This window comes from Tenebrio molitor, chromosome 2 (genome assembly GCF_963966145.1).
Source record: "Tenebrio molitor chromosome 2, icTenMoli1.1, whole genome shotgun sequence".
Lineage (NCBI taxonomy): Eukaryota > Metazoa > Arthropoda > Insecta > Coleoptera > Tenebrionidae > Tenebrio > Tenebrio molitor.
Window position 1 is genome coordinate 84,992 of NC_091047.1, and position 21,646 is coordinate 106,637.

A 21,646-nucleotide genomic window follows, 5' to 3' on the forward strand; every position below is an offset into this window, starting at 1 on the left:
CAAATTAAATAACATTATAAAAAAAAAGAAAAATTTAAGATGTTACAGTTTTATTGTAAAGCACATCAAATATAAAAAAATGCGACTGATGAATGATCACTTTTTGAACTTTTTATGATCTCTAGCGGAAATCTTCTTATCTCGTCTTTCAATATGTTTTTGTAGCTTATTTGACTTTTTCAGGTCCTCAAACTGATTAATTAAACTTTCTAGACGTTTTACAGCTGAAATGTAATTAAATATAGAAAAATAAAGTAAAATTGTTGCAACATAATTACATTTCTTTTTGAAGAACACTTTTTCTTCCTTCAACATAATTTTTGTTTCTTCTTTTTCTAGTAATTGATGTTGCTCTTGCTTATCATTCTTATCTTCCTCACGAATTTTATTATCCTATAAACCATTACATCATAAAACATCATTTTTTGCAACTTTAAAGATTCATCAATCTATACATGGCTAAAAATTGCACATAAACTCACCAATCGTTGCATAACAAATTTAATTTTTTTCTTTATTTTAAAGTCATTAGTTTGGTGAAAATCACTCTCCAACTGATTTTTTTCTTTCTTTCTCAAATCATTCAAAAACTTATAATTACTTTTAAAAGCTTTTTTATCAAATGTCCCACACATAGGTTCAAATCTTGGATCTAATGCAAAATGTTTTTTTACTGGGATGAAATTGTCTTTTGGCATGAGGTGCTTCTTTGAAGTCATTTCTCTCGGTCTATTTTTGTTAGCTCTTTTAAAAGTAATTTCTTTTCTAGTTTGTTTATCTCCAAATACAGTTTTATTATATAATTTTGAACCCATATCATCTTTCAACTTTTGTAAATCTTCAAAACTCATTGTGCTCAATTGGTTGTGAATTCTTTGCTAAAAACATGACTGAAACGTATATTTGCGCTAAATAATTGTTTCTTACCCTTTCTGTTTCATATTCATCATCAATAAATTGGTTTTCATTTGATAATTTTGCCACTTCTATAGATTCAGATTCTGTCATGTTACCGCCTACAGCACCTAGGTCCTAGGTAGTTATATAGGTACAAACACGGTACAAACCATACATACAAACTCGTGGCTCTGAAGCTCTGATCAGAGCTCTGATCGTGGTACGAAGAGTTATCTATGGTGGTACGAACCACAGTACGAACTTTCTGCAGAAAAATTAAAACAATAGATAAAGAGATAAAGCACAGTAAAGGACCAGTAAAGTAACACCATAGAATTACTATTATATATAGATTTAGCCCCTGTGTTTAGCCCACTCTTGACAAGACAAGACAAATAGAATTTATTAGAGGTTAAGGTTATGCCCGTTAGCCCGTTTCACATTAGAGCACTTGCCGTTGCGCCAATGAATGACCTTGACGAGCAAAATTTATTGCTCGCGACAGTAAGTACCTCTAATAAATCTTGAAGAGCTGTCCAACTTGCTTATAATAGCCTTATACAAGAGTGGTATCAGATAGGTATATGTATATAAGATAGAGCATTCAAAACCTCATTAGGAGGATGTCAAGAAGGATGCAAGAGTGTATTTACAGTTGGCTTCAAAAAAAACGGGAAATGAAATTTGACCTAATGTGAAATGGAAATTTAATTTGTCAATTTATGTCAATTTGTGTCTGTTTGACAGTAGTATTTCTGACACATAAGTGCAGTTTTTTAACCTAAATTCTAAAAGATCGTTTCAAACTATAAAAATTTAATAAAATCTGACAGAACTTTTTCTGACAATTCCCGTTTTTTTTTTGAAGCCAACCGTATAGCAGCAGCAGCGAAAGGCGGGAACACAAGTTATTAGTTTACGTTAATGATTTTTAAAAGTTACATTTCTTAAGCACAATTTAAGGCCGATTTATATATACTTATGTACTCCCTCGTTTAATTACTTTAATTACGGCTTTATCACAAATAAATAGGTTAACTTTGGTATGACATGTTATACAGACCCTGACAAATACAGGTGATTCTGAAATAAGTTTGAAAAAAAATCCGGTAATTGTTCACTTTAACTACTTCTGGAATTTTCGCGTTTTTTCTGGCTAGACAGCCTCAGGGCGTCCTCCTAGATCGTTTCCCACCATTCAAACCTTGTGCAAATCGTAGAAGGGTGCAAATGAATTTTCCTTACCCTCTATTTCTAAGACATTGGCGCGACCTTGAAACACAACAAGAGAGAAAAAAAGGTATTTGCACAAGGTTTGAATGGTGGGAAACGATCTAGGAGGACGCCCTGAGGGTGTCTAGCCAGAAAAAACGCGAAAATTCCAGAAGTAGTTAAAGTGAACAATTACCCGATTTTATTGTGGAGTTGATGTAACAATATAGGGTAATTGATTATGAACGTTATTTTTTGGGTGCTAAATTTCAAAACTCAAAATTATTTTGTCATTTCTACTATACACTACACAGAACGTTTACCTCAGGTCAGGTCAGGTCAGGTCTATGTACGATTGCTCTAATTTTGTTTATTCATGTCGGATTTTTGGAATATCCGAGCTTCAAACAGTTTAAATTGATTGTCAAAATGACAAGAATCGAAAGTGGGGTTACGATTCCTAAAGGTTTATTTACACTTTACTTGAATGTCAAGAAAGTGACGGCCAAAATTTTTTGGCCGCCATAGTACTTACATTACCAATTAAATGATGTACTTACATATTTAGGGATATTCGTTACTAGGTTGCCATAAATTTGGTTTGGTACTCTACTACACCTCTACTGCAGTACTGCCTCTACTAGGTTTGCTGGTTTGGTTAGGTTGGAGGCTATTAGGCATTAGGTGTTCTGTGGTTCTGGTCTGGTGACAAACCAAGTGACAAACAAAAACAAAAGATACGTGACACTGTGCCGTGACGTGTGGTCAAGGTTCTGTACCTAATTGAATAAATGCATGAGAAGTATTATCAAAATAAAATCTTGTGAAATTTTCGACATCAGTCGTTCGGTGAATTCAAGTGGAACCCTAACGACCCTAACTCGGTAAATACTCACGATTCAGAAACCTACATTCACGCAATATTTACCAGAAATATGATACACGTTCAACAAGATAAAAATGTCAAGAATCGGCATTTGCTTCATAGTAGCATATTTAATACCACCCTTAGAAACTGGCATACCTTAAAAACTGAACTGTCGCCTAATAATCTTATGTATCCCGTGTTTATCGTTGAAGACGATGACATCATCCAACCCATAGACAGCATGCCAGGAGTCTCAAGATATGGCATAAAAAAATTAAAAGACCATTTAGAACCTCTAGTCAAGAAAGGATTATCATCTGTGTTGTTGTTTGGTGTCATTGACACATTGCCAAAAGATGAGCAAGGAACCCATGCCAGCAGTCTAGAAAATCCCATAATACGGGCTGTACCAAAACTTCGATCTTGGTTTCCATCATTAACAATTGCCTGTGATGTATGTTTGTGTCCTTACACATCTCATGGGCATTGTGGAATATTATTTGCAGATGGAACTATTGACAACAATGCAAGCATACATCGTATTGCAGAAATTGCTGTAGCCTATGCACAGGCAGGTGCACATATTGTGGCCCCATCAGATATGATGGATGGTCGTATTGGTAAGATCAAGAATAATTTGGATAAGCACAACATGGGTCATAAAACTGCAGTATTGTCATACACTGCAAAGTTTGCATCTGGATTTTATGGTCCTTTTAGAGATGCTGCTAAATCTCAACCAGCATTTGGTGACAGAAAATGCTATCAACTTCCACCAGGTAGTACAGGATTGGCCTTACGTGCTGCTGCCAGAGATGTATCTGAAGGAGCTGATATGTTAATGGTGAAGCCTGGCCTAAGTTATTTGGATATATTGAAAGAAATCAAGCAAGCCTATCCAGAATATCCAATATTTGTTTATCAAGTCTCAGGGGAGTATGCCATGATACATCACGCTGCAAAACTTAGAGCAGTGGATTTTCAGACGGCGCTTTCTGAAATTTTGATTTCCTTTAGGCGGGCAGGTGCTGATGTGATCATATCATATTTTACGCCTGTGATTCTGGATTGGATACAACTTAAATCTAAAATTTAATTTAAATATTACAAATTTGTTAATTGTTATGTTTTGGGAAATAAAAAAGTTTTAAACTTATTAAAATAATCTATTGTTTCAGAAGTTTACCAAAAGTTATTCAAATTTTGTGTTTGAGATAATGAGAAATTTTGTAAATAGCATCACTTGCATAACTGAATTTAAGCTTCGTTAGCTAGTACGATCAAAAGTACTTCCAAAATGTTTTCAAATTTCCTATTGTTAAATAGTATTCCACAGAAGAGTCCAGTTCTAACCATTTCTAATGTACAAAATTCAACTTGGTATGTCACAAACTGAATGATCAATTTAAAAAGCGCTCCTTTTTCATTATATTTGATTTCATCTTTAGAGGTCGCGCAAGTTGTAATGTGAATCATTGTAAATAAAGTCCCTAGATTTTAGTAACTTTAAATGCGAATGTGTGATCTGGTGTGATCTCTCATGCGTGTTGAAGAGAAAGCAAGCGTTATTTGTTCTTTTGGTTACGTATTTTGTGGCTGCAGTTTGATGGTTGGTGGTTATTGTTAAAAATAGAAGCAAATCTCTTCGTGCTTAATATTGTGCTCGAATATCAATATTCAACTGCGAAGAGCAAAATATTGTGAGTTGTATTTACGAGAATTTAAAATGGCAGCAGTAAAATCATCGGGCCGTAATGCGGCTTTCGAGGATTTATCGAACGTCGAATTTGAAACGAGTGAAGATGTAGAAGTTATAGATCAGTTCAAAAATATGCACTTGAAGGAAGAACTTCTCCGTGGTGTTTTTGCATATGGTAAGAAAAGTCGACGGAATTTAGGTCAGCAAATGAGGTTATGATTTTGGGGGTCATTCTATGTTCCAGGTTTCGAAAAGCCGTCCGCTATTCAGCAGAGAGCAATCAAACCGATAATGAAAGGTCGAGACGTTATAGCTCAAGCTCAGTCTGGTACTGGAAAAACTGCCACATTCTCAATTTCTATATTGCAGACCCTTGACTTAACAATGCGCGAAACGCAAGTGTTATGTCTGTCACCAACAAGAGAATTGGCAGTACAAATTCAGAAAGTAATTTTAGCTTTGGGTGATTTTATGAATGTTCAATGTCATGCTTGTATTGGTGGGACAAATTTGGGAGAAGATATCAGAAAGTTAGATTATGGACAGCATGTGGTTAGTGGAACACCTGGCAGAGTCTATGGTATGCTAGCTTTAATAGTATTTAATAGTATCACGTGGTTCTCAAAATATATCATAGAAAACCAAAACAATTATATTCATAAAAAAAAATTATACAAAACTGAATTGTCAACATGTCATTTAAAGTAACGCTTAAGGTATAAGATTATATGGCAGCACTAAAATTATCCTAATAATGGAAACCAATATTGGCGTTGAGATGGTTGTCTCGGCTCGTGCAGCTGCATCCCTTTTCCTTGGTTCAGGGCAGGGATTAAAAATTTGTGATAGAACATGTTTTTGATGTTTATTGTAAATTTTGCGATTGTAACGAAATTCCCTTTAGTACTTTGTGTCTTGAAAACAGTAAAGATGATTTGCAATAGTATTGTAATATTTAATAAATAAATATAATTTCATCGGTACGCATTTGTTTTGAGGCCGGCTCTGGAATTCACAACAGAGAATTGCTTGAAGCATGATTTATGGTTGGGCTGACCGCCTACTGCAATTGCGACAAAAGGGACGTTTATCTCCGGTCAAATACTTTTAAAGGGCCATATAATCTTATACCTTAAGCGTTACTTTATATACAGTTTGCACATTCTAAGTTGGCAAAATGCAAAAGCAATAATGTTGCGGGCTGGTTCGGTGGTGCGAGAGGAAGAAAGTTTCGGCGCCGCGTCTTGAAAATATCTGCCAGTGGCGATTGCAAATTCATAGAATAATTATGCATTAATTTGCAATCGAGTTATTCATGAATCCGAAATCGTATGTCGTTACTTGAACTCCACGCTCCAATAATCACAGCGCGAAAGAAAGGTTAGATCTCGACATATCAATCGCAAAACACATTCGGATTAAAATCTGTGGATGACTCGATTACATATTAATTTGATCGCTCGATATCAATAAAATAAACTTCGCAGCTAAGCTCCGCCTATAGGTCCTTCTCGCCTGATTTTTATTCTACGTGACTAAAGTATTTTAAATGTTACGCCACTGGCTCTTTCGTTTCTGTATCCAGCTATGATGACTAGACACGAAGCTCCATTCGATATGCGCCGGAATTTTCTAACGAAAGAACCGTTTGACACGAGACTTATTTCACTACAAAATTCAGTACAATTGTTGCGCGCTGATTCAGTCAGCTTGGATGCAAGAAAATAGAACAAGTTCTAATTTCTTGGACATAAACCTGCGCAAGCGCATTAGCGACATGGTTGACGGTAGCGCCACGTGCGACCGAGCCTGTTTTCTAGAGGTGGAAAGTTCGATTCCTTTTAGTGAATCAATTCATTTGATTGATTTTTTTTAATGATTCAAACGAATTATTGCCCATACGCAAAAAATTTTTATGGGCAGATGGGTCTTCGATTAGTAATTCTTCGTTTACCATGGTTAATAATAATCCTTTGGTTTGGCCAATTTCGTACCCAATTTTTTTCCGGATGCTTCTTTGCATTCCTTTTTTTTTTCTACCATGATTAATATCATTAGTCGTCTGCGCTGATCCATATTATTTTGTATTATATTGGGTGTTTTTTTTTTTAAATGTCACCTCAAAATAGGCGTTGAAGAGCCGACTGTGAACGCACAACTCGTGAAAAAACGTAAGATTTAAACAGCTGATTTGTGATCCGTAATCCGTATAGTGCGTTCACAATCGACTCTTCAACGCTTACTTTGATGTGAAATTAAAAAAAAAACACTATATTTCACTTTATACGGTGCTGCAAAGTTATGTAATATTGACACTGGACAGATTTAAAGTAAATTCAGGATGGATTGTGTATTTCAAGGTCGACTAATTTTAATTTTTCGGTATGTGGTTATGTCTTGTAAATAGTGACATGCAGGGAACCAACATAATGCGAATTTAGCAATGCTCAATCCAATGTGAACGGCGTATACCTACCGTTAAATGTAGGACTAAATAAATAAAGTGCTGAAAACTTTTGAAGAAGAGTTTCATCTCGATTCGTACAAGAATAATAAAAAGAAACGTGTCGAGTTAGTGTAAAGTAAGAGACGCTGGTAACTTTGATTTTTTTTTTTTTTTTTTAGATATGATTCGCAGAAGAGCACTTCGTACCAGATCAGTTAAAATGTTGGTTTTGGATGAAGCTGATGAAATGTTGAATAAAGGTTTCAAAGAACAGATCTACGACGTATACAGATTTCTTCCACCATCAACTCAAGTTGTGTTGATCTCCGCCACCCTGCCGCATGAAATTTTAGAAATAACATCTAAATTTATGACAGATCCTATTCGTATTCTAGTAAAACGGTATAATTTATTTTACCATTTATACAGGGTCATTATAAATGATTGTCCCATCGTAGTTGGCGTTGAAAACCGACACAAATTTTGGATGTGTCGCCAGTCTCGCAACGTTAGACAAACTAGTAGACAGTAGTGTTGGGCGATTATGAATGATATAATCGAAATGTATCGATTATAGCCGAATGATCGATCATTCGTTACTATTCGATTATCTCGAGAGCTAGATGGTAAAACGAATGATTTCGATACGACTCAACCCTACCACTCGATTTACGAGATATTCATTCGGTGGTTCGGTCATTTATATTTGTATGACATTATTCATAAGCGTGCATTTGATTTTTTTTATACCATTGCACGTTGACTTGACAATTTTCAAAATTGCGCGACTATGAACTGTCAAAGAATTGCCAACTCTATCCTACCCACACAGTTGCCACATAAATTTTCATGCGTAGTTCCATACTATTCCACAATCATTTTGAATCACCCAATACAAAGCGATTATGTATTTCGATTCATTCGATTATGGAAATGTATCGATAATGCGGAACACTAATAGACAGATTTCCACTACCGCCGGTAGCGCCACCAATCGGTGTTACTAGTCTCACTCATGTTAATGACCCTGTATATGTGTATGTATTTAAATATATTTATGACATTTTGTTTCAGTGACGAATTAACGTTGGAAGGCATAAAACAGTTTTTTGTCGCCGTAGAACGTGAAGAATGGAAATTTGACACATTGTGTGATCTATACGATACTTTAACAATCACTCAAGCAGTTATCTTTTGCAATACCAAGCGTAAAGTGGACTGGTTGACAGAGAAAATGCGCGAAAATAATTTTACAGTCAGTTCCATGCATGGAGACATGCCCCAAAAGGAACGCGATAATATCATGAAAGAGTTTAGATCGGGACAAAGTCGCGTTCTAATCACTACAGATGTTTGGGCGAGAGGTATTGACGTACAGCAAGTCAGTCTTGTTATCAACTATGATTTACCCAACAATCGTGAGTTGTACATCCATCGAATTGGCCGGTCTGGTAGATTTGGAAGAAAGGGCGTCGCCATTAATTTTGTCAAGTCGGACGACATCAGAATTCTTAGAGACATTGAACAATACTATTCCACACAAATCGACGAAATGCCAATGAACGTTGCAGATTTAATATGAATTTTATTTTTTTATTATTTATACACTACATTTCTAACGTATAGAAAAAAGTTTCTGTAGAACACGTTTGTAAGTCATTAAAAGTAAAAATAAATAACAAAATGTTTTTACTGGTTATTTTAAATCTACAAATACCACATACTTTATCAAATATGTAAATTAAAATCTGATTGAACATCTAGAGTTGAGCACAAGGTACGCTTAACTATTTTTTTTAAATTACATATTAATTATTTCTAAATAAATCCGTGAAAAAACTTGTTATAATTGTGAAACAAAATTTTATTGTTTATGTAGGCAGACATGCATGTACGGTTTCTAATGACAAACAATTACATAACAGACTTGTAATCTTATTGAATATGTTAAAATTTGAATTCCTTGTACTTCTTAGTTTGCTTTGTGTCCTGTTGTTGGCGTTTGCGTTTATTCTAAAAAATTTCAACAAGTGATATCATTTGAAGAACAAAAAAGTTTCAACCACACCTTTTGTTTAGCAACATGCTCGGCTAACATGTCGCTAAGATCTTCCTTTTGCAGTTGAGACTGATTTTCTCTCATCTGCTGTTCATAACGAACCGCCATCGCGTCGCTATCCATATCCAATTCAGAAGGATCAAGAGCCAATTCGACCATTCCTTCTTTATCACCTGCTTTACGGGCTGCCACCGGAACCGCCCCAACATTCGACATGTCATAAACATGACTACTACCCATCATAGAATTGCCAATTCGTTCGTTACGTTTCTCAGGTATTATATGATACAACATGGGACCTTCACTTCTACAAATTAAGATTGTAACATTCCGTTAACAGAAACCCAACAAACTTACTGTTCCATTTCGCTTTCTATCTTCTTCTTTCTCAATTCAATAGCTTCTGGTGTTTCCATTCCGGCAGGAACACTAGTTAAACCACTAGGAGTTACCAAGCCTTCAGCAGGTGTGACCAGTCCTGAATCATCCGCAGCATTCTGTTTATCGTCCTCGTCTTCTTCCTCTTCTTCGCTCTCTTCTTCTGATTCAGACTCGAGTTCACCCCAAAGAGTTCTATCAACCGAAGGGTCTTCCCCGATATCCTAAAATTCCACATCGAATCGCGTAGGAATGAATGTGTATTAACGGAATAAAAATAAAAACTCACGTCTATATTGCTAACGTTTGTGCCAAAAACGTCTCCATAGAGTGGTTTACCATTCTCGTCTACCGGTGGTTTACCCCATCCACCTGCATGGTAACCGAAAGCGCAACCTTCAGGAATGGGAGCGTTCAATCCCGGAATTTTCAAGTTAGGATAGCTGGGTGGTGGCCCATAACGCTGCATAGCAATCAACCATGGTGGGGGAACTTTATTGGCGTTTGGGCCGACAGGCATACCAAGCGCCGTTCTTAATTCTTCAGACAAATCACCAGGTTTCTTTTCTTTCAATCTAGTCTCAAATTCTTTACCTTCGTAATAGAGGTCACCGTGGATAGTCATTTTAGGTTTTGTTTGCCACCTGTACGATAAATGTGTTCAATTAATTTAAATAAATCAAACCGTAAATGAATCACTCACTTAAAGAAAGCATCATGTAGTTTTTGATAATCAATATCGATCTTTCCGAGCTTAGGTCTCGTTTTTTCTCGCATTTTTGCCTTCAGTGTTTTTGATTCATCCTTGTCTTGTAATGACGCACGCATTTCCATAATTCCCGTCCTTTTAATGAAATCTGGTAGATTAAAAGGAGGTTTCTCTATACCACGTTTACCTTGCAAATACTTTCTTTTGAAACACCAATGACGTGGAACCTATACAACATAATGTAAAGTAACGATATTATAATTATGTATTTGAAAAATTCTCCGGTAGAGCCATTTTTGAATCAAATTTACCTGAACTGTGTTTCTGTGAGCTTTCAATTGTACCAATAACTTGGGATCCCGAGCGGTAACGTCATGCATTTCAACAACATCTGGCCGGCTAACAAGTTGTTTTAATTCAGCAACACTTAATCGTGTCAATTTTTTCAGTTTTCTTTTCGACATTTTCGATTTATCGTCGATTTTCTTCTGTAAAAGTTAAGTATTGATACAAAAAAAAAATTATTGTTAAATCATATGTACACATAATATAGGGTCATTATAAATGATTGTCCCATCGCAGTTCCACTACCGCCAGGAGCGCCACCTATCGGCGATACTAGTCTTACTCATTTTATGAGACTTGCGGCATATTCAACTACTTCACCAACGCCTACTGCGATGGGACGATCATTTATAATGACCCTGTATTAACTTTTGCTCATAACCTCAATAAAGAGAAAGCGTCACGATTAATCTTATTCGCCAAGCTACTCGGGATGCTAACTTATTTCGAATGAAACAAAATATCAAGTTTCTTGTATTTTAGGTTGCATATAACGAAATTTTCATCGAAACTCTCATGAATAGCCCTGTATATAAAATAGAAAACTTACATCTTCAGTATCCTCCATTTCTTCCTGAAAATGGTCACCCAATGTATTTAGAATTGATTTGCTTGACAAAGACGTTGGTGTTGCCAAAATTGGAGGTGGAATATCTTGTTTCTGATCTGATATTTTAAATGATTCAAATATACTGTAAAATTGTCTGTATTGTGGTGCTAACTCGTGAAGGCTGATGGTTTCTTGCACGTACCTTGAAAAGCATTACAAAACATGATAACAAGCTAGTAATACATACACAGTGGGCGCCAAAACTTTAGAATGGAAATGTTTTCTTGCCCGTTAAGTTTTTCCAAAAAAACCTCATCCAGGTGAAATCAAACTTTTAAAAGAAACATTTTCCAATAATCTCAATAAATTGAACAAATACAATGGATTGTATCATAAAGGAGGGATAAACTGACTATCATTTATTAAAATAATCTAACTTACTCAACTTCCACATCAGCATCTGTTTCAGCTTGTTCATCTTTTTTATCATTCTCAGACTGCTTTTCTTCATTTTCCCTATTCTTTTTATTCTTCTTCCTCTTTTTTTTCTTTTTGTTCTTACTAATTTTATTATTGTCTTTGCCCTGGTTATCTTCTTCATTCTCTACAGCAGGTTCCTAAAAATAAATTATTTCATCATAACTACCCAGAAAAAAAAAAGAAAACATCTTCAATTACAATGTTATCATCTCTCTCCCACAGTACCTCCCTATTTGGTGGTTGTAATTGTTGTAGCTGTTGCAACACTGTTGAATCTGTTTCATCAGATTCTAACTCTAATGCTCGCTGATTTTTTAGGGCTAACACTTCCTCCAACACTTGTGGTAAGACAACTTCTGTTGGTGGTTCTATCATTTGATCTGGTGGGTCTACTTTTAGTGACAATAAAGATGGAAGTTGCTTTTCATTCATAGTATTAGATGCCACATTTTGACCAGTACCTAAACAAATCCAACAAAATATATTTGATTTTCAATTGAGCAAGAGATTACCATATTCTTCATTAGACCAACCTTGAGTACCTGGGGGCCCAAATACTCCTTCCTGATGAGATATTACATGTTCCTGAGCTGCTTCTTGCGTTTGTAATTGGTCAGAATTCATTGTCAAGCGCTGTTTATAAAATGAATTACAGCTTAACCTATAACACAAAACATTAAACATTTTCACGGATTGATTGATTTTCCAACAGCTTACGGCAACTCCAAAAATTTTCTTTAATTTAGTTGAGATTTCGGCGTTTTCAGTAATAATGTAATGGTTACGTTGCAAAACATTAAGTTTGAGCAATCAGCAAACCACACCATCGCCATGTAAACACACAAGATAAAAAAGAAGGAAGAATGTTCAATTACGTTCAATCCTTGTGTACGAAAGAAAAGGAAAAATTATTTGGTGACGCAGCTGACGCTACAGAACCTTAACGTAACGCTACTGAACTGACAGAGCTACTGATGACACCTCCCGGCGCGAAAATTAAAATTCCAATTTCAATATTGTCATTTTTTAGAGTTTGCCATAATTCATTCGCAAATATCAAGGCGATCTTCCAAATATGTATGTATTGTACAGTCGTTGACCAAAATAAAATGGGACAAAGTAAATTTCGATTGTGTTGGTATGACACACACGATTTTCAAAATTGAAACAAACAAACAAGACAATGTAAAGTCCATTCATTTTGTATTGAACTTTTCAAGGTCAAATAATTTTATTTTTTGACTCTGTAATTATGTTTTGTAAATAATGACATGCAGGTAAACACCGTAAACGTTGAATTGAGCATTGCTAAATCACATTATGTTAATTAGATGCATGTCACTATTTACAAAACATAATTATGTAATTTACAGAGCCAAAATTTAAATTATGTGACCTTGAAAAGTTCAATACAAAATGAATGGACTTTACGGCCACGGAATTTTGGCCGTCACTTTCATGTCAATTAAAAAAAATGGATGTAGTCCATGCTTTATTGTCATTATGATTGACTTTTGGAATTGACATCCAATAATTTGTCAATGTCATACTCTCGTGTCAAAAATAAATTACTCCCTAGGATTTAGGGATATTTGTTACTATTCTCGTGTCAAAAATGGACTCCCTAGAATTCGAACTTTTAGGGAAATAACGTTTTTCATGTTGTGTGTAACTAGAATTTTCAAAAGTTATTTTGAATGCCTAAGGTTGGCTACTTTGAATTGAGAGATTAAATCCAAATAAATATGCCGCCAGTAACCAAAATTGATTGTGAAATGAAAAACCATCTATCACTTAGCGAGAAATTATTCATTTGCAACTGTTATTAATTTGCTGTCTTACATTTTTGGGATGTCTTTTGTTTGTCACCAGAAACCACATAGCCTTCAACCTAGCCAAATTTATTATGGTTAGGTTGCAGGCTATGTGGTTTCTGGTGACAAACAAAAGATATCCCAAAAATGTAAGACAGCAAATTAATTGTAACAGTTGCAAATGACTAATTTCTCGCTAAGTGATAGATGATTTTTCGTTTCACAATCAATTTTGGTTACTGGCGGCATATTTATTTGGATTTAATCTCTCAATTCAAAGTAACCAACCTTAGGCATTCAAAATAACTTTTGAAAATTCTATTTAGTTACACCATTTACACACAACGTTAAAAACGTTATTTCCCTAAAAGTTCGAATTCTAGGGAGTAATTTATTTTTGACACGAGAGTACTTCATTCATAGTTGCGAACACGATATAAGTACTATTAGAGACAAATTACTTTGGTCGTCAAAGTCAGTTGACTGACATAAAGTTGTAAAGCAAGCATTAGGATGATTAGGACGGTTAACCTTATTTTTTACTACTGTCAACCACTGTCACTGTCAAACTCATCATTGCAAAATGTTAAATACCGAAAAATGGACAACTGAAGGAGATATTCCTAGGAGGAAAAATTGAAAAGATTTCCACAAGGCAATTTGGCCCATGGACAATCCCCCAGAAACAAGGGAGATGATTCTAAATTTTTGAATGGTGGAAGGTGCCATATTTTTGACAAGAGAAAAGTCAATAATTTGAAATTGTCATCACCACGACCTTCTAAATAGTCGAGACGCTTGACGCTTGACTCTGAGAGAGCGTTTGCGTCTCGACTATTTCAAAGGACTATTTAGAAGGTCGTGGTCATCACTATTGACTTGACGTTAATGCTTGGTTTACATTAATTTGTTTTGAAGTAACAGAAGAATGACGACCAAAGTATTTTGTCCCCAATAGTACATGCAGCTAATTAACATAATGCGATTTAGCAATGCTCAATCTAACGTGAACGGTGTTTTACCTGCATGTCACTATTTACAAAACATAATTACAGAGCCAAAAAATTAAATTATTTGACCTTGCAAAGAAAATCCAACGTGAATGGACTTTAGTTATGAAAGTCATACTTTTTTCATGAATTTGCAGATTGATTAACGAAAGCGTACCCTGAGTTAATCAAGCAAATAAGTGAAAAAAAGAGACTTTCATAACGTGTTGTACACACTATTTTTTGCATATCGAAAAAAGTTAAGAATTTTGGTCTAAAAGGATTTATGAAAAATTACAAAAAAAATAGGTATGCTTTGACAATCATCTATCTTAACCCTCCACCACCCGGCGGCACGGCAATTTTGCGGACTACATACCCTATTACGGATATTACTATCAAGTGATAGTACATAATTACCGGCATCTCGCCTCCACATTTATTGTTATATTTATTTTTATGTAGTTCGTCAACACCAAATTAACCAATGAGAAACAATCCTCTAGCATTCGATTTCAATGATTTTAAACTTTGAACGTCGTTCGCGCCGATAATAACATAACGATCAGCGCAGACCTGTGGCGCAGACGACGATTTGATAGTGATTTCAAATATACAAAATAACATACTGTGAAATAACTGTTACTGAAATTGCACTAATTGCAGAAGTTTTGTCGTCGTTTGTCTTCTGTTTATTTAGAAGTTTTTTTGAATAGTTCTTTTTAATAAGGTAATCAAGCAATAAAATAATAAAATAATTATATTACTCGTATCCCATTTAAGGTTAATCAAGAATGTCCGTTAAGTTGAGTCGACACCCAAAAAAAATAGTAGAAGATATAAATTCTGACCTCTCTACAATATCTATAGATGATGTAGTTTTTGAAACAATTAAGACGGCTACAAATTTAAAAAAAATAAGAAAGACAAATGAACTAATTTGGATGAATGAGCAATTCAGTGCAACAGATAATTTGGTTTCTAAAAATGGTGAGCAAGAAGTCAAGAAAACTTTAAGTGATGAAAGTACTTTAGAAAAACGAAAAATTATCAAAGCTAAAAGACATCTGAAATGCAGTGATTCTTTATATAACCATGATTTAAGACAAGAATATAATAAAACAGCAAAAAGGCGGCAAAGTTGTAATAATGCAGCTCCATGCCAAAATGAAAGGAATTTTAATGAGTTAAGTGCTAATACAACAACTGCAACAGAAAGAAAGTTTGAATTAGATGATGAGCTTACTGAATTGTCCCTAAATAAGCAAGAAATTTTTATATCACAAGGAAAAAAAGGTGATGACAGCTCAATGTATGTAACAACACTTTTAAATCCAATTTCGCCTTCAGGAAACAATTCAGAATATTGTAACTCTTCCTTTCACAGAAAACATTTTAATTTTGACTGTTCAGAAGAAGAATTATATCCATCAACAAGTGGAGTGATTGAAACATCCACTATAAATAAAAGATGGACCTATGAACTTGACAACAGTGTTAATGATGTTTCACTTTTGAAAGCAATATCTGACAAAGAATGCATACAAATGAATGCATCATCTGCTGATACATTTTTAACAGACTCTAAACCACCAATAGATGTGAAATTCTCAAAAGTAACGTTGCGGCGAAAATGGGATAAACTTGATAATGACTTATCTTACTTGAGCAATAAAAGTCCTATTTGGATGAATACAGGAATGAGAAAAACCCTAGCAAAACAAAGTACTCCAATAATGGTTAAGACACCTGAAAGTTTATCACTGAAAAAATCTGCCAAGAAACTGTATGATTCTATGCCAAACAAATGCGTTAAAATTCCAAATTTTTCATTGATACATCAAAAAGCTCTAAACAAAGTAGAAAGTATTGCTGAATATAAACAGCGTAAAGAAAACAGAGCGAAAATGTTATTGTCAGGGAAGAAACCCAGTACAGCACCCACAAATAAAGAAAACAAAAAATATTTGAGATTTGCTGCTGATACATTATACAAAGAACAGTGTTCAACATTCATTCCATTGCCTTCAACTCCCATGCCCAAGTGCAGAATAATGAAGACCCCGCAACCAGAAAGATGCAGAAATTTTAAAATTAACAACTCTTCTAATGATCAGATGGTTTTACAAGAAAGCCAAATGAACGCAGCGTTCTGCCAACAAAAAATTAAAGTCAAAGACAAGAAAATCGTAACGTCTAAAAATATAGATGAGAGTACTAAGTTTGACAAAGTGAAATTTAATTTACCATCAAAATATGAAAAAGTTGAGAAAATATTTGAAAATAAATGTTTCAACTTGGAAAACAGTAATCTTAGCAATAAAGAACTTCACAATAATAAACAAATATGTTTTGGATCTGGGTTCAATTTGAAAGTTAATAAACCAAATATAAAAAATGATTTCAAAACCATTGTAAAGAATAAATCTGTAAAAAACACAATTGAATCAAGAAGATTTGCAATTAAAGGGGTCAGGTCAAACAGAAGATTTGAGTTGTTAATGAACATGAGAAAAGGAAAATAAAAGAAACATATTAATTTTGTTTGAACTTTTCTGTATTTTCAATGTTATTTTTTGTGATTTTTATTATATGGAAATATTGAAAAAACATTATTTTTTAAGAATTTTCATTGTATCTATATTTAAATAATCAAGTTCATCTTTTAAAAACTTATTGGAATTTAATTGTAGATTCATCAAAGTACTTATTAAATTTTTTCCATTTTGGCCTCTTCTTTGGATCTTTCTTGCTATTCTCAGGCTTCAAATTGGCCATAAGCCCTAAAATAAATTCAGATTAATGGATTCAACAATTCACTTACATACCAGCTTTTTGAGCCATTGTAACCAATGATGACATCTTCTTTTGTTGTATTTTACATAATCCTGTTATTCTCCTCGGTAACATACATCCATCTGATCGAACAAACTGACTTAAAATTAACACATCTGTATGTTTTATTTGCAACCCAGAAGCGCACGCAGGGCAAACATCCAAATGCTTGTTCGATAATAAATAAGACTCACGTCCCGATGGTACAATTTTAGCGCTAATAGTCAAATTTTTTTCTTTCTGAACTTCCTCAACTGTAAGAAAACCACCTAATATAATTACGCTAAACAGAAAAATGTACTTACTTTGTTTTAATCGTAATTTAGGAAATAATGAAAACGTTCTAAATTGCAAACGGAAATCGGTGGCGCAGTTTTTGATCACACCTAATCCTCTTAGTAGTGACATTTTCGTCTAAAAACCATTTAAGTGTTGTTTAAAATGTAAATAATAGTGAGAAGTTGCGAGTCTGATATGTCTCAATTTCTGCACCTAACCTCAAAAATGCAGCGGATCAGGAAAAGACTTATTTATTTATACAGTAACGTAACAAAACTGGATGCGAGTCGGTTTCACGTCATTTGAAATTTCAATTTTATTTTTTAAATAGGTACAATTTAAAAATTCAAAGAACATTCAGTAGGAAAAACAAACAGTACCTACTGCACTTTTTATTATAAGTATATTTTTCTTATAAACATCAAATAACATAATATGTAATTTAATTAAAATAGTGCAAAACAAACATTACATAAGATTAAAAAATTACAAACCTAGACTTTAGTTAGTTATGTCCATATTAGGTATTTCACTTTTTCTTATAATTACAGGTACAATAACAATATAAGTAGGTACCTACTTATTTATTACAGCTAATAATTTAGAGTACGACGAAACCGTCTTCTTGTTTATGTAATACTTTTTGTATGTTCTGTTTCTTCTTAAGGTTCTTACTGCCATGAGCTGGAGGCCCTTTGGATCTGTCTCTCTGCTTGTTGGTCTTTTCATTTTTGAAAGTTTCTTGTTTTACTTGTAATTGTTTCTGTGTTACATTATCATCCTTCGCATCAATAACTCTCATATAGTAAATTAAGAGTTGGTCTCCACTCACAAAATTGTTGATCGTATCTGCGTTAATTGAAACGCACGCTTCGTCGTTGAACAACTGACTATTTTCCAATTCGATTGACTGGCAGTACTCACTCATTAAAATTTTCTTTCTAGCTCTTCCCGGCTTGAAAATCTCAATTTCGTAATAATAATTTTCAGCTTCAGCTGTATTTCCGATGTACTGAACCGCCCAGTGGAGCTTATTTTTAGTGAGCTTACACTTGAACCAAAATAGTTTATTATATGCATCAACTATGTTAACATAATATGACTCTGTCTTCATTTTGGTATGACAAATGTTACTTTTGTGGTAGGGCTTGCTGGACATCTTTTTTGAGGCCCAGTGTGCCGCAAGATCTTCGATTTTGCCAACCCACGGGCACTTCTCCATGGCACATTTGAATCCTTTGAAAGTGCATCGAAGTTCGTGGGTTTCACGCTCAGTGTAAGATAGTTTAGCAGTGCAACCCGTGGATTTGTTGATGCACGGATAGCGCATCTTGACGGCGAGGCCCTCAAGCGAAATATTACGCGAGTCAGTAAACTTACCCTGACACAAAGCGCATTTGGGAAGTTTTTTGCGACACGATTCACATACGCTATGACCTGTCGCACATTGCCGAATAGGTGGCGACATGTAGTTGGTACAGATTGGGCACTCTAACTCCACAAGGAGTTCATCATACAAATGTTCTTCCATATTTTTCAAATGTCAAGCTTTCATTAAGTCAAATTTTTGTAACATATGTTGGTACGAATAAAAAAATACAAAAAAAAATTCAGGTTACTGTTGAATGAATTGTGATTACTCCTTAAAGACAAGTCTGTACGTTTGTACATTAACAAACACTGTGGGATGTATATGCAGCTACTGTACTGTACTATCACCCCAAGCAACTGACTCAGGTCGGTAGGCTCGGTACCTACTACTGCAAACATCAAAAATGAGGGTTCCGTTTACAAAAATATTACTCCTATTTTACTTACCTACATTTAACAAAGCCACAAGGGCCGATTTAAGTTATGTAATTAATATAAGATCATAAAATATGTGATAACGGATTGATAAGCTGGGGCGTTCTGCGTTGCAAACAACAAAATTATCAAGAGCACGTAACATGGAAACAAGGCAACACTGTTGTAAAACAGTCGTACTCTCACTCTCACTCACAGTGTTGTTCATCACACTATTTCACACTGGGTAAATGTATCGCTGTCTCATTTTCTTTAAAAGTTTGAGAGAGCAAGGATGAAAACGAAACGATGGAAATTCCACTACGATGGCTTTTTTTTCGTCCAGTAAAACTGGGTTTTCCCGTTTTCATTAAGTTGTATGTAATGTAGGGATTAATAGAAATATACAGTCTGGAAACTACTTATGGAATAAATTCAGTAATTTCGAAACTTAAAGAATGACATTTGCGGCAAACGCTGAAACAGGTCAATTTTGATTTCTCATAATGCTTATTTTAAGTTGCTTCAGTTGTACGAAATTCTCATTTAAATATTTTTTACAGTTGTTTATGACGTCATCCATTTTTGAGCTATGACGTCACATTCATTTTTTTTAAATGACAACCCCCACTTTTTTCTTTTCTTTCTGATATGTAAGGAAAATCGGGCTCCGACAATATCTGAGCGCTGATAAAAACCTGTGGAAACCCAATACGACAGGCTCGGCTCGCTGGCCCCGCTAATAATTACCTACCTCGTTTCCTTTTTGTGATTTTGTGTAGAATATAGCCTAAGGGAGTCCGTTTCGGCTCAGGGACGCGAGGGTCGCGGGTTCGATTCCGACCTAGGGCGGAAAAAAAGGCTATATTCTATCTCGTGATTCGGAAGTCACGTTAAGCCATTGGTCCCGGTCTATTGAGTTGGTCATCACGCCCCTCATAGATTTGTAAACCAGTCTTAGACTGTGTAACAACATTTTTTTTACAGAATCTAGTTTGGTTAATGTTTATGTAGTAGGTACCTACAAGGTGATTCTGAAATGTTTGGAAAAAAAAATCCGGTAATTGGTGATAATGAGAAGAAGTCATAGACAAAACATTTTTCTTATAAAAGTTTTTTCGTTTTCGAGATACAAATGATTGAAAATTTGGTCAAAATTGCTCGTACGCTGCTGAGTTAAAGGTGATTACTATGATTATCGTGGTAGTTTAGCAACAATAATAATCAAAGGTGCCCGTCAGTCACAAACGTGACATTATTTCTTTCGATCATTTCCATAGAAACATTTTCAAAGCAGTGTGCTTGTACCACCGCCGTCTTGATGATTGACATATTTCACTATACATCTGCCTGGGCGAAGCTTTAGTGCCTGTGATCTCCACGGCGCCACTTTAGGGGGGAATGTCACTAAATAATCATAACCTCACAAACAAATGTTATGAATTCAGTGAAGTTGTCAAAATGCAGTGTCAAAGACTCAAAGAGTGTCGCAGTTTAAAAGTAGCTTTAATAACAACAATTTTATTAATTTTGTTGATGCTAGTTCTGTGTGGTGTTTCTGGTTTTTAGCATTTTGCTGTTAGTGTTTATGAACTGGCTTTTTTATCACATTAGAACCGATATTGCGGTAAATGCAGCAACAACAAATTCCTATTTCTAGATTAATATTAAAATTATAATCTCATTCTTGGATTTGCAGTACCTACATTATTTCCTAAGCGGGTCATTTCAGATAAAGATGGGCCCACAACAAAACAATTACCTATATTTGCTTAATTAATCCGTGCCATTCTTGGTGGAAATGAGTGGAAAGGATATTTTACGTTTTGTACAGTTTTGAATATAATATCATTTTGGGCAAATTATTATTCTATGAATTTGCACTCGCCACTGACCGAGATATTTTCAGAAAACGCGGCGCCGAAACTTCCCTCCCGCACAACCGAACCAGTGCGCAACATTTTGCTTTTGCCATTTAGAATATCCAAACTGTAACTACAATTAAAGTAATGTATCATTTATCACTGGACAACTACGCATGACTGCATGCATCATGCAGATACATGTGTGTGGACTGCATCTTGGACTGCATGTCAAAATTGTCACGATGCACATGACGATGTAATAGAATGACAGTTAGTTGCTAACAGCAACCCCCGAAATCAACCCTAAACGTCAGAATCATGAGAACATAGGATTTTTCGGTCTACGCCCAGGCCGCTATAGACACTCTGACTATCTAGCAGGTCGTGGCTTGTACCTACGATTTTATTGTGGAGTTGATGTAACAATGGTTGCTAA

At 34.9% G+C, this 21,646-nt stretch overlaps 7 protein-coding genes across 14 annotated transcripts; 3 read left to right on the forward strand and 4 right to left on the reverse strand.

Annotated features, from left to right (window-relative positions):
* Nucleotides 1-33: 33 nt before the first annotated feature.
* On the reverse strand, nucleotides 34-2,812 carry LOC138123911 (ribosomal RNA processing protein 36 homolog). 4 transcript variants are annotated; one of them, XM_069038756.1, is made up of 6 exons: nucleotides 2,670-2,812; nucleotides 1,077-1,162; nucleotides 928-1,016; nucleotides 483-878; nucleotides 279-393; nucleotides 34-224 (listed from the first exon to the last, which is right to left on the reverse strand). In XM_069038756.1, the coding sequence occupies exons 3-6, from the start codon at nucleotides 1,006-1,008 to the stop codon at nucleotides 97-99; spliced, it is 720 nt and encodes a 239-aa protein (XP_068894857.1). In that variant the 5' UTR covers nucleotides 1,009-1,016; nucleotides 1,077-1,162; nucleotides 2,670-2,812; the 3' UTR covers nucleotides 34-96. The 4 variants fall into 4 exon arrangements, with proteins under 4 accessions (XP_068894857.1, XP_068894856.1, XP_068894854.1 ...); XM_069038755.1 differs by having other exon boundaries at nucleotides 928-1,025; XM_069038753.1 differs by having other exon boundaries at nucleotides 928-1,162.
* A 232-nt stretch (nucleotides 2,813-3,044) lies between these two features.
* Nucleotides 3,045-4,142, forward strand: Pbgs (Porphobilinogen synthase). The gene has a single exon (XM_069038751.1). It carries the CDS (start codon nucleotides 3,045-3,047, stop codon nucleotides 4,071-4,073), a length of 1,029 nt encoding a protein of 342 aa, XP_068894852.1. The 3' UTR covers nucleotides 4,074-4,142.
* A 332-nt stretch (nucleotides 4,143-4,474) lies between these two features.
* On the forward strand, nucleotides 4,475-8,814 carry LOC138123908 (eukaryotic initiation factor 4A-III). Its single transcript, XM_069038749.1, has 4 exons — nucleotides 4,475-4,851; nucleotides 4,921-5,256; nucleotides 7,302-7,524; nucleotides 8,197-8,814. Exons 1-4 carry the CDS (start codon nucleotides 4,704-4,706, stop codon nucleotides 8,702-8,704), a joined length of 1,215 nt encoding a protein of 404 aa, XP_068894850.1. The 5' UTR covers nucleotides 4,475-4,703; the 3' UTR covers nucleotides 8,705-8,814.
* Nucleotides 8,815-8,962: 148 nt separating this feature from the next.
* On the reverse strand, nucleotides 8,963-12,594 carry Sf3b2 (splicing factor 3b subunit 2). Of its 3 annotated transcripts, none has more exons than XM_069038745.1 (11): nucleotides 12,361-12,594; nucleotides 12,177-12,304; nucleotides 11,842-12,104; nucleotides 11,605-11,780; nucleotides 11,164-11,365; nucleotides 10,580-10,756; nucleotides 10,263-10,495; nucleotides 9,849-10,203; nucleotides 9,539-9,783; nucleotides 9,191-9,488; nucleotides 8,963-9,135 (listed from the first exon to the last, which is right to left on the reverse strand). In XM_069038745.1, the coding sequence occupies exons 2-11, from the start codon at nucleotides 12,265-12,267 to the stop codon at nucleotides 9,070-9,072; spliced, it is 2,106 nt and encodes a 701-aa protein (XP_068894846.1). In that variant the 5' UTR covers nucleotides 12,268-12,304; nucleotides 12,361-12,594; the 3' UTR covers nucleotides 8,963-9,069. The 3 variants fall into 3 exon arrangements, with proteins under 3 accessions (XP_068894846.1, XP_068894847.1, XP_068894845.1); XM_069038746.1 differs by having other exon boundaries at nucleotides 11,869-12,104; nucleotides 12,156-12,304; XM_069038744.1 differs by having other exon boundaries at nucleotides 12,156-12,304; nucleotides 12,361-12,593.
* Nucleotides 12,595-14,934: 2,340 nt separating this feature from the next.
* Nucleotides 14,935-17,786, forward strand: LOC138124001 (uncharacterized). The gene is made up of 2 exons (XM_069038899.1): nucleotides 14,935-15,176; nucleotides 15,230-17,786. Exon 2 carries the CDS (start codon nucleotides 15,241-15,243, stop codon nucleotides 16,969-16,971), a length of 1,731 nt encoding a protein of 576 aa, XP_068895000.1. The 5' UTR covers nucleotides 14,935-15,176; nucleotides 15,230-15,240; the 3' UTR covers nucleotides 16,972-17,786.
* mRpS18A (mitochondrial ribosomal protein S18A) lies at nucleotides 16,982-17,826 on the reverse strand. Its single transcript, XM_069038941.1, has 3 exons — nucleotides 17,587-17,826; nucleotides 17,275-17,535; nucleotides 16,982-17,229 (listed from the first exon to the last, which is right to left on the reverse strand). The coding sequence occupies exons 1-3, from the start codon at nucleotides 17,687-17,689 to the stop codon at nucleotides 17,120-17,122; spliced, it is 474 nt and encodes a 157-aa protein (XP_068895042.1). The 5' UTR covers nucleotides 17,690-17,826; the 3' UTR covers nucleotides 16,982-17,119.
* Nucleotides 17,827-17,937: 111 nt separating this feature from the next.
* On the reverse strand, nucleotides 17,938-19,540 carry LOC138124009 (E3 ubiquitin-protein ligase SIAH1A-like). 3 transcript variants are annotated; one of them, XM_069038931.1, is made up of 2 exons: nucleotides 19,379-19,540; nucleotides 17,938-19,320 (listed from the first exon to the last, which is right to left on the reverse strand). In XM_069038931.1, exon 2 carries the CDS (start codon nucleotides 19,089-19,091, stop codon nucleotides 18,162-18,164), a length of 930 nt encoding a protein of 309 aa, XP_068895032.1. In that variant the 5' UTR covers nucleotides 19,092-19,320; nucleotides 19,379-19,540; the 3' UTR covers nucleotides 17,938-18,161. The 3 variants fall into 3 exon arrangements, with proteins under 3 accessions (XP_068895032.1, XP_068895033.1, XP_068895035.1); XM_069038932.1 differs by having other exon boundaries at nucleotides 19,383-19,532; XM_069038934.1 differs by having other exon boundaries at nucleotides 17,938-19,317; nucleotides 19,379-19,532.
* Between the last annotated feature and the right edge of the window lie 2,106 nt (nucleotides 19,541-21,646).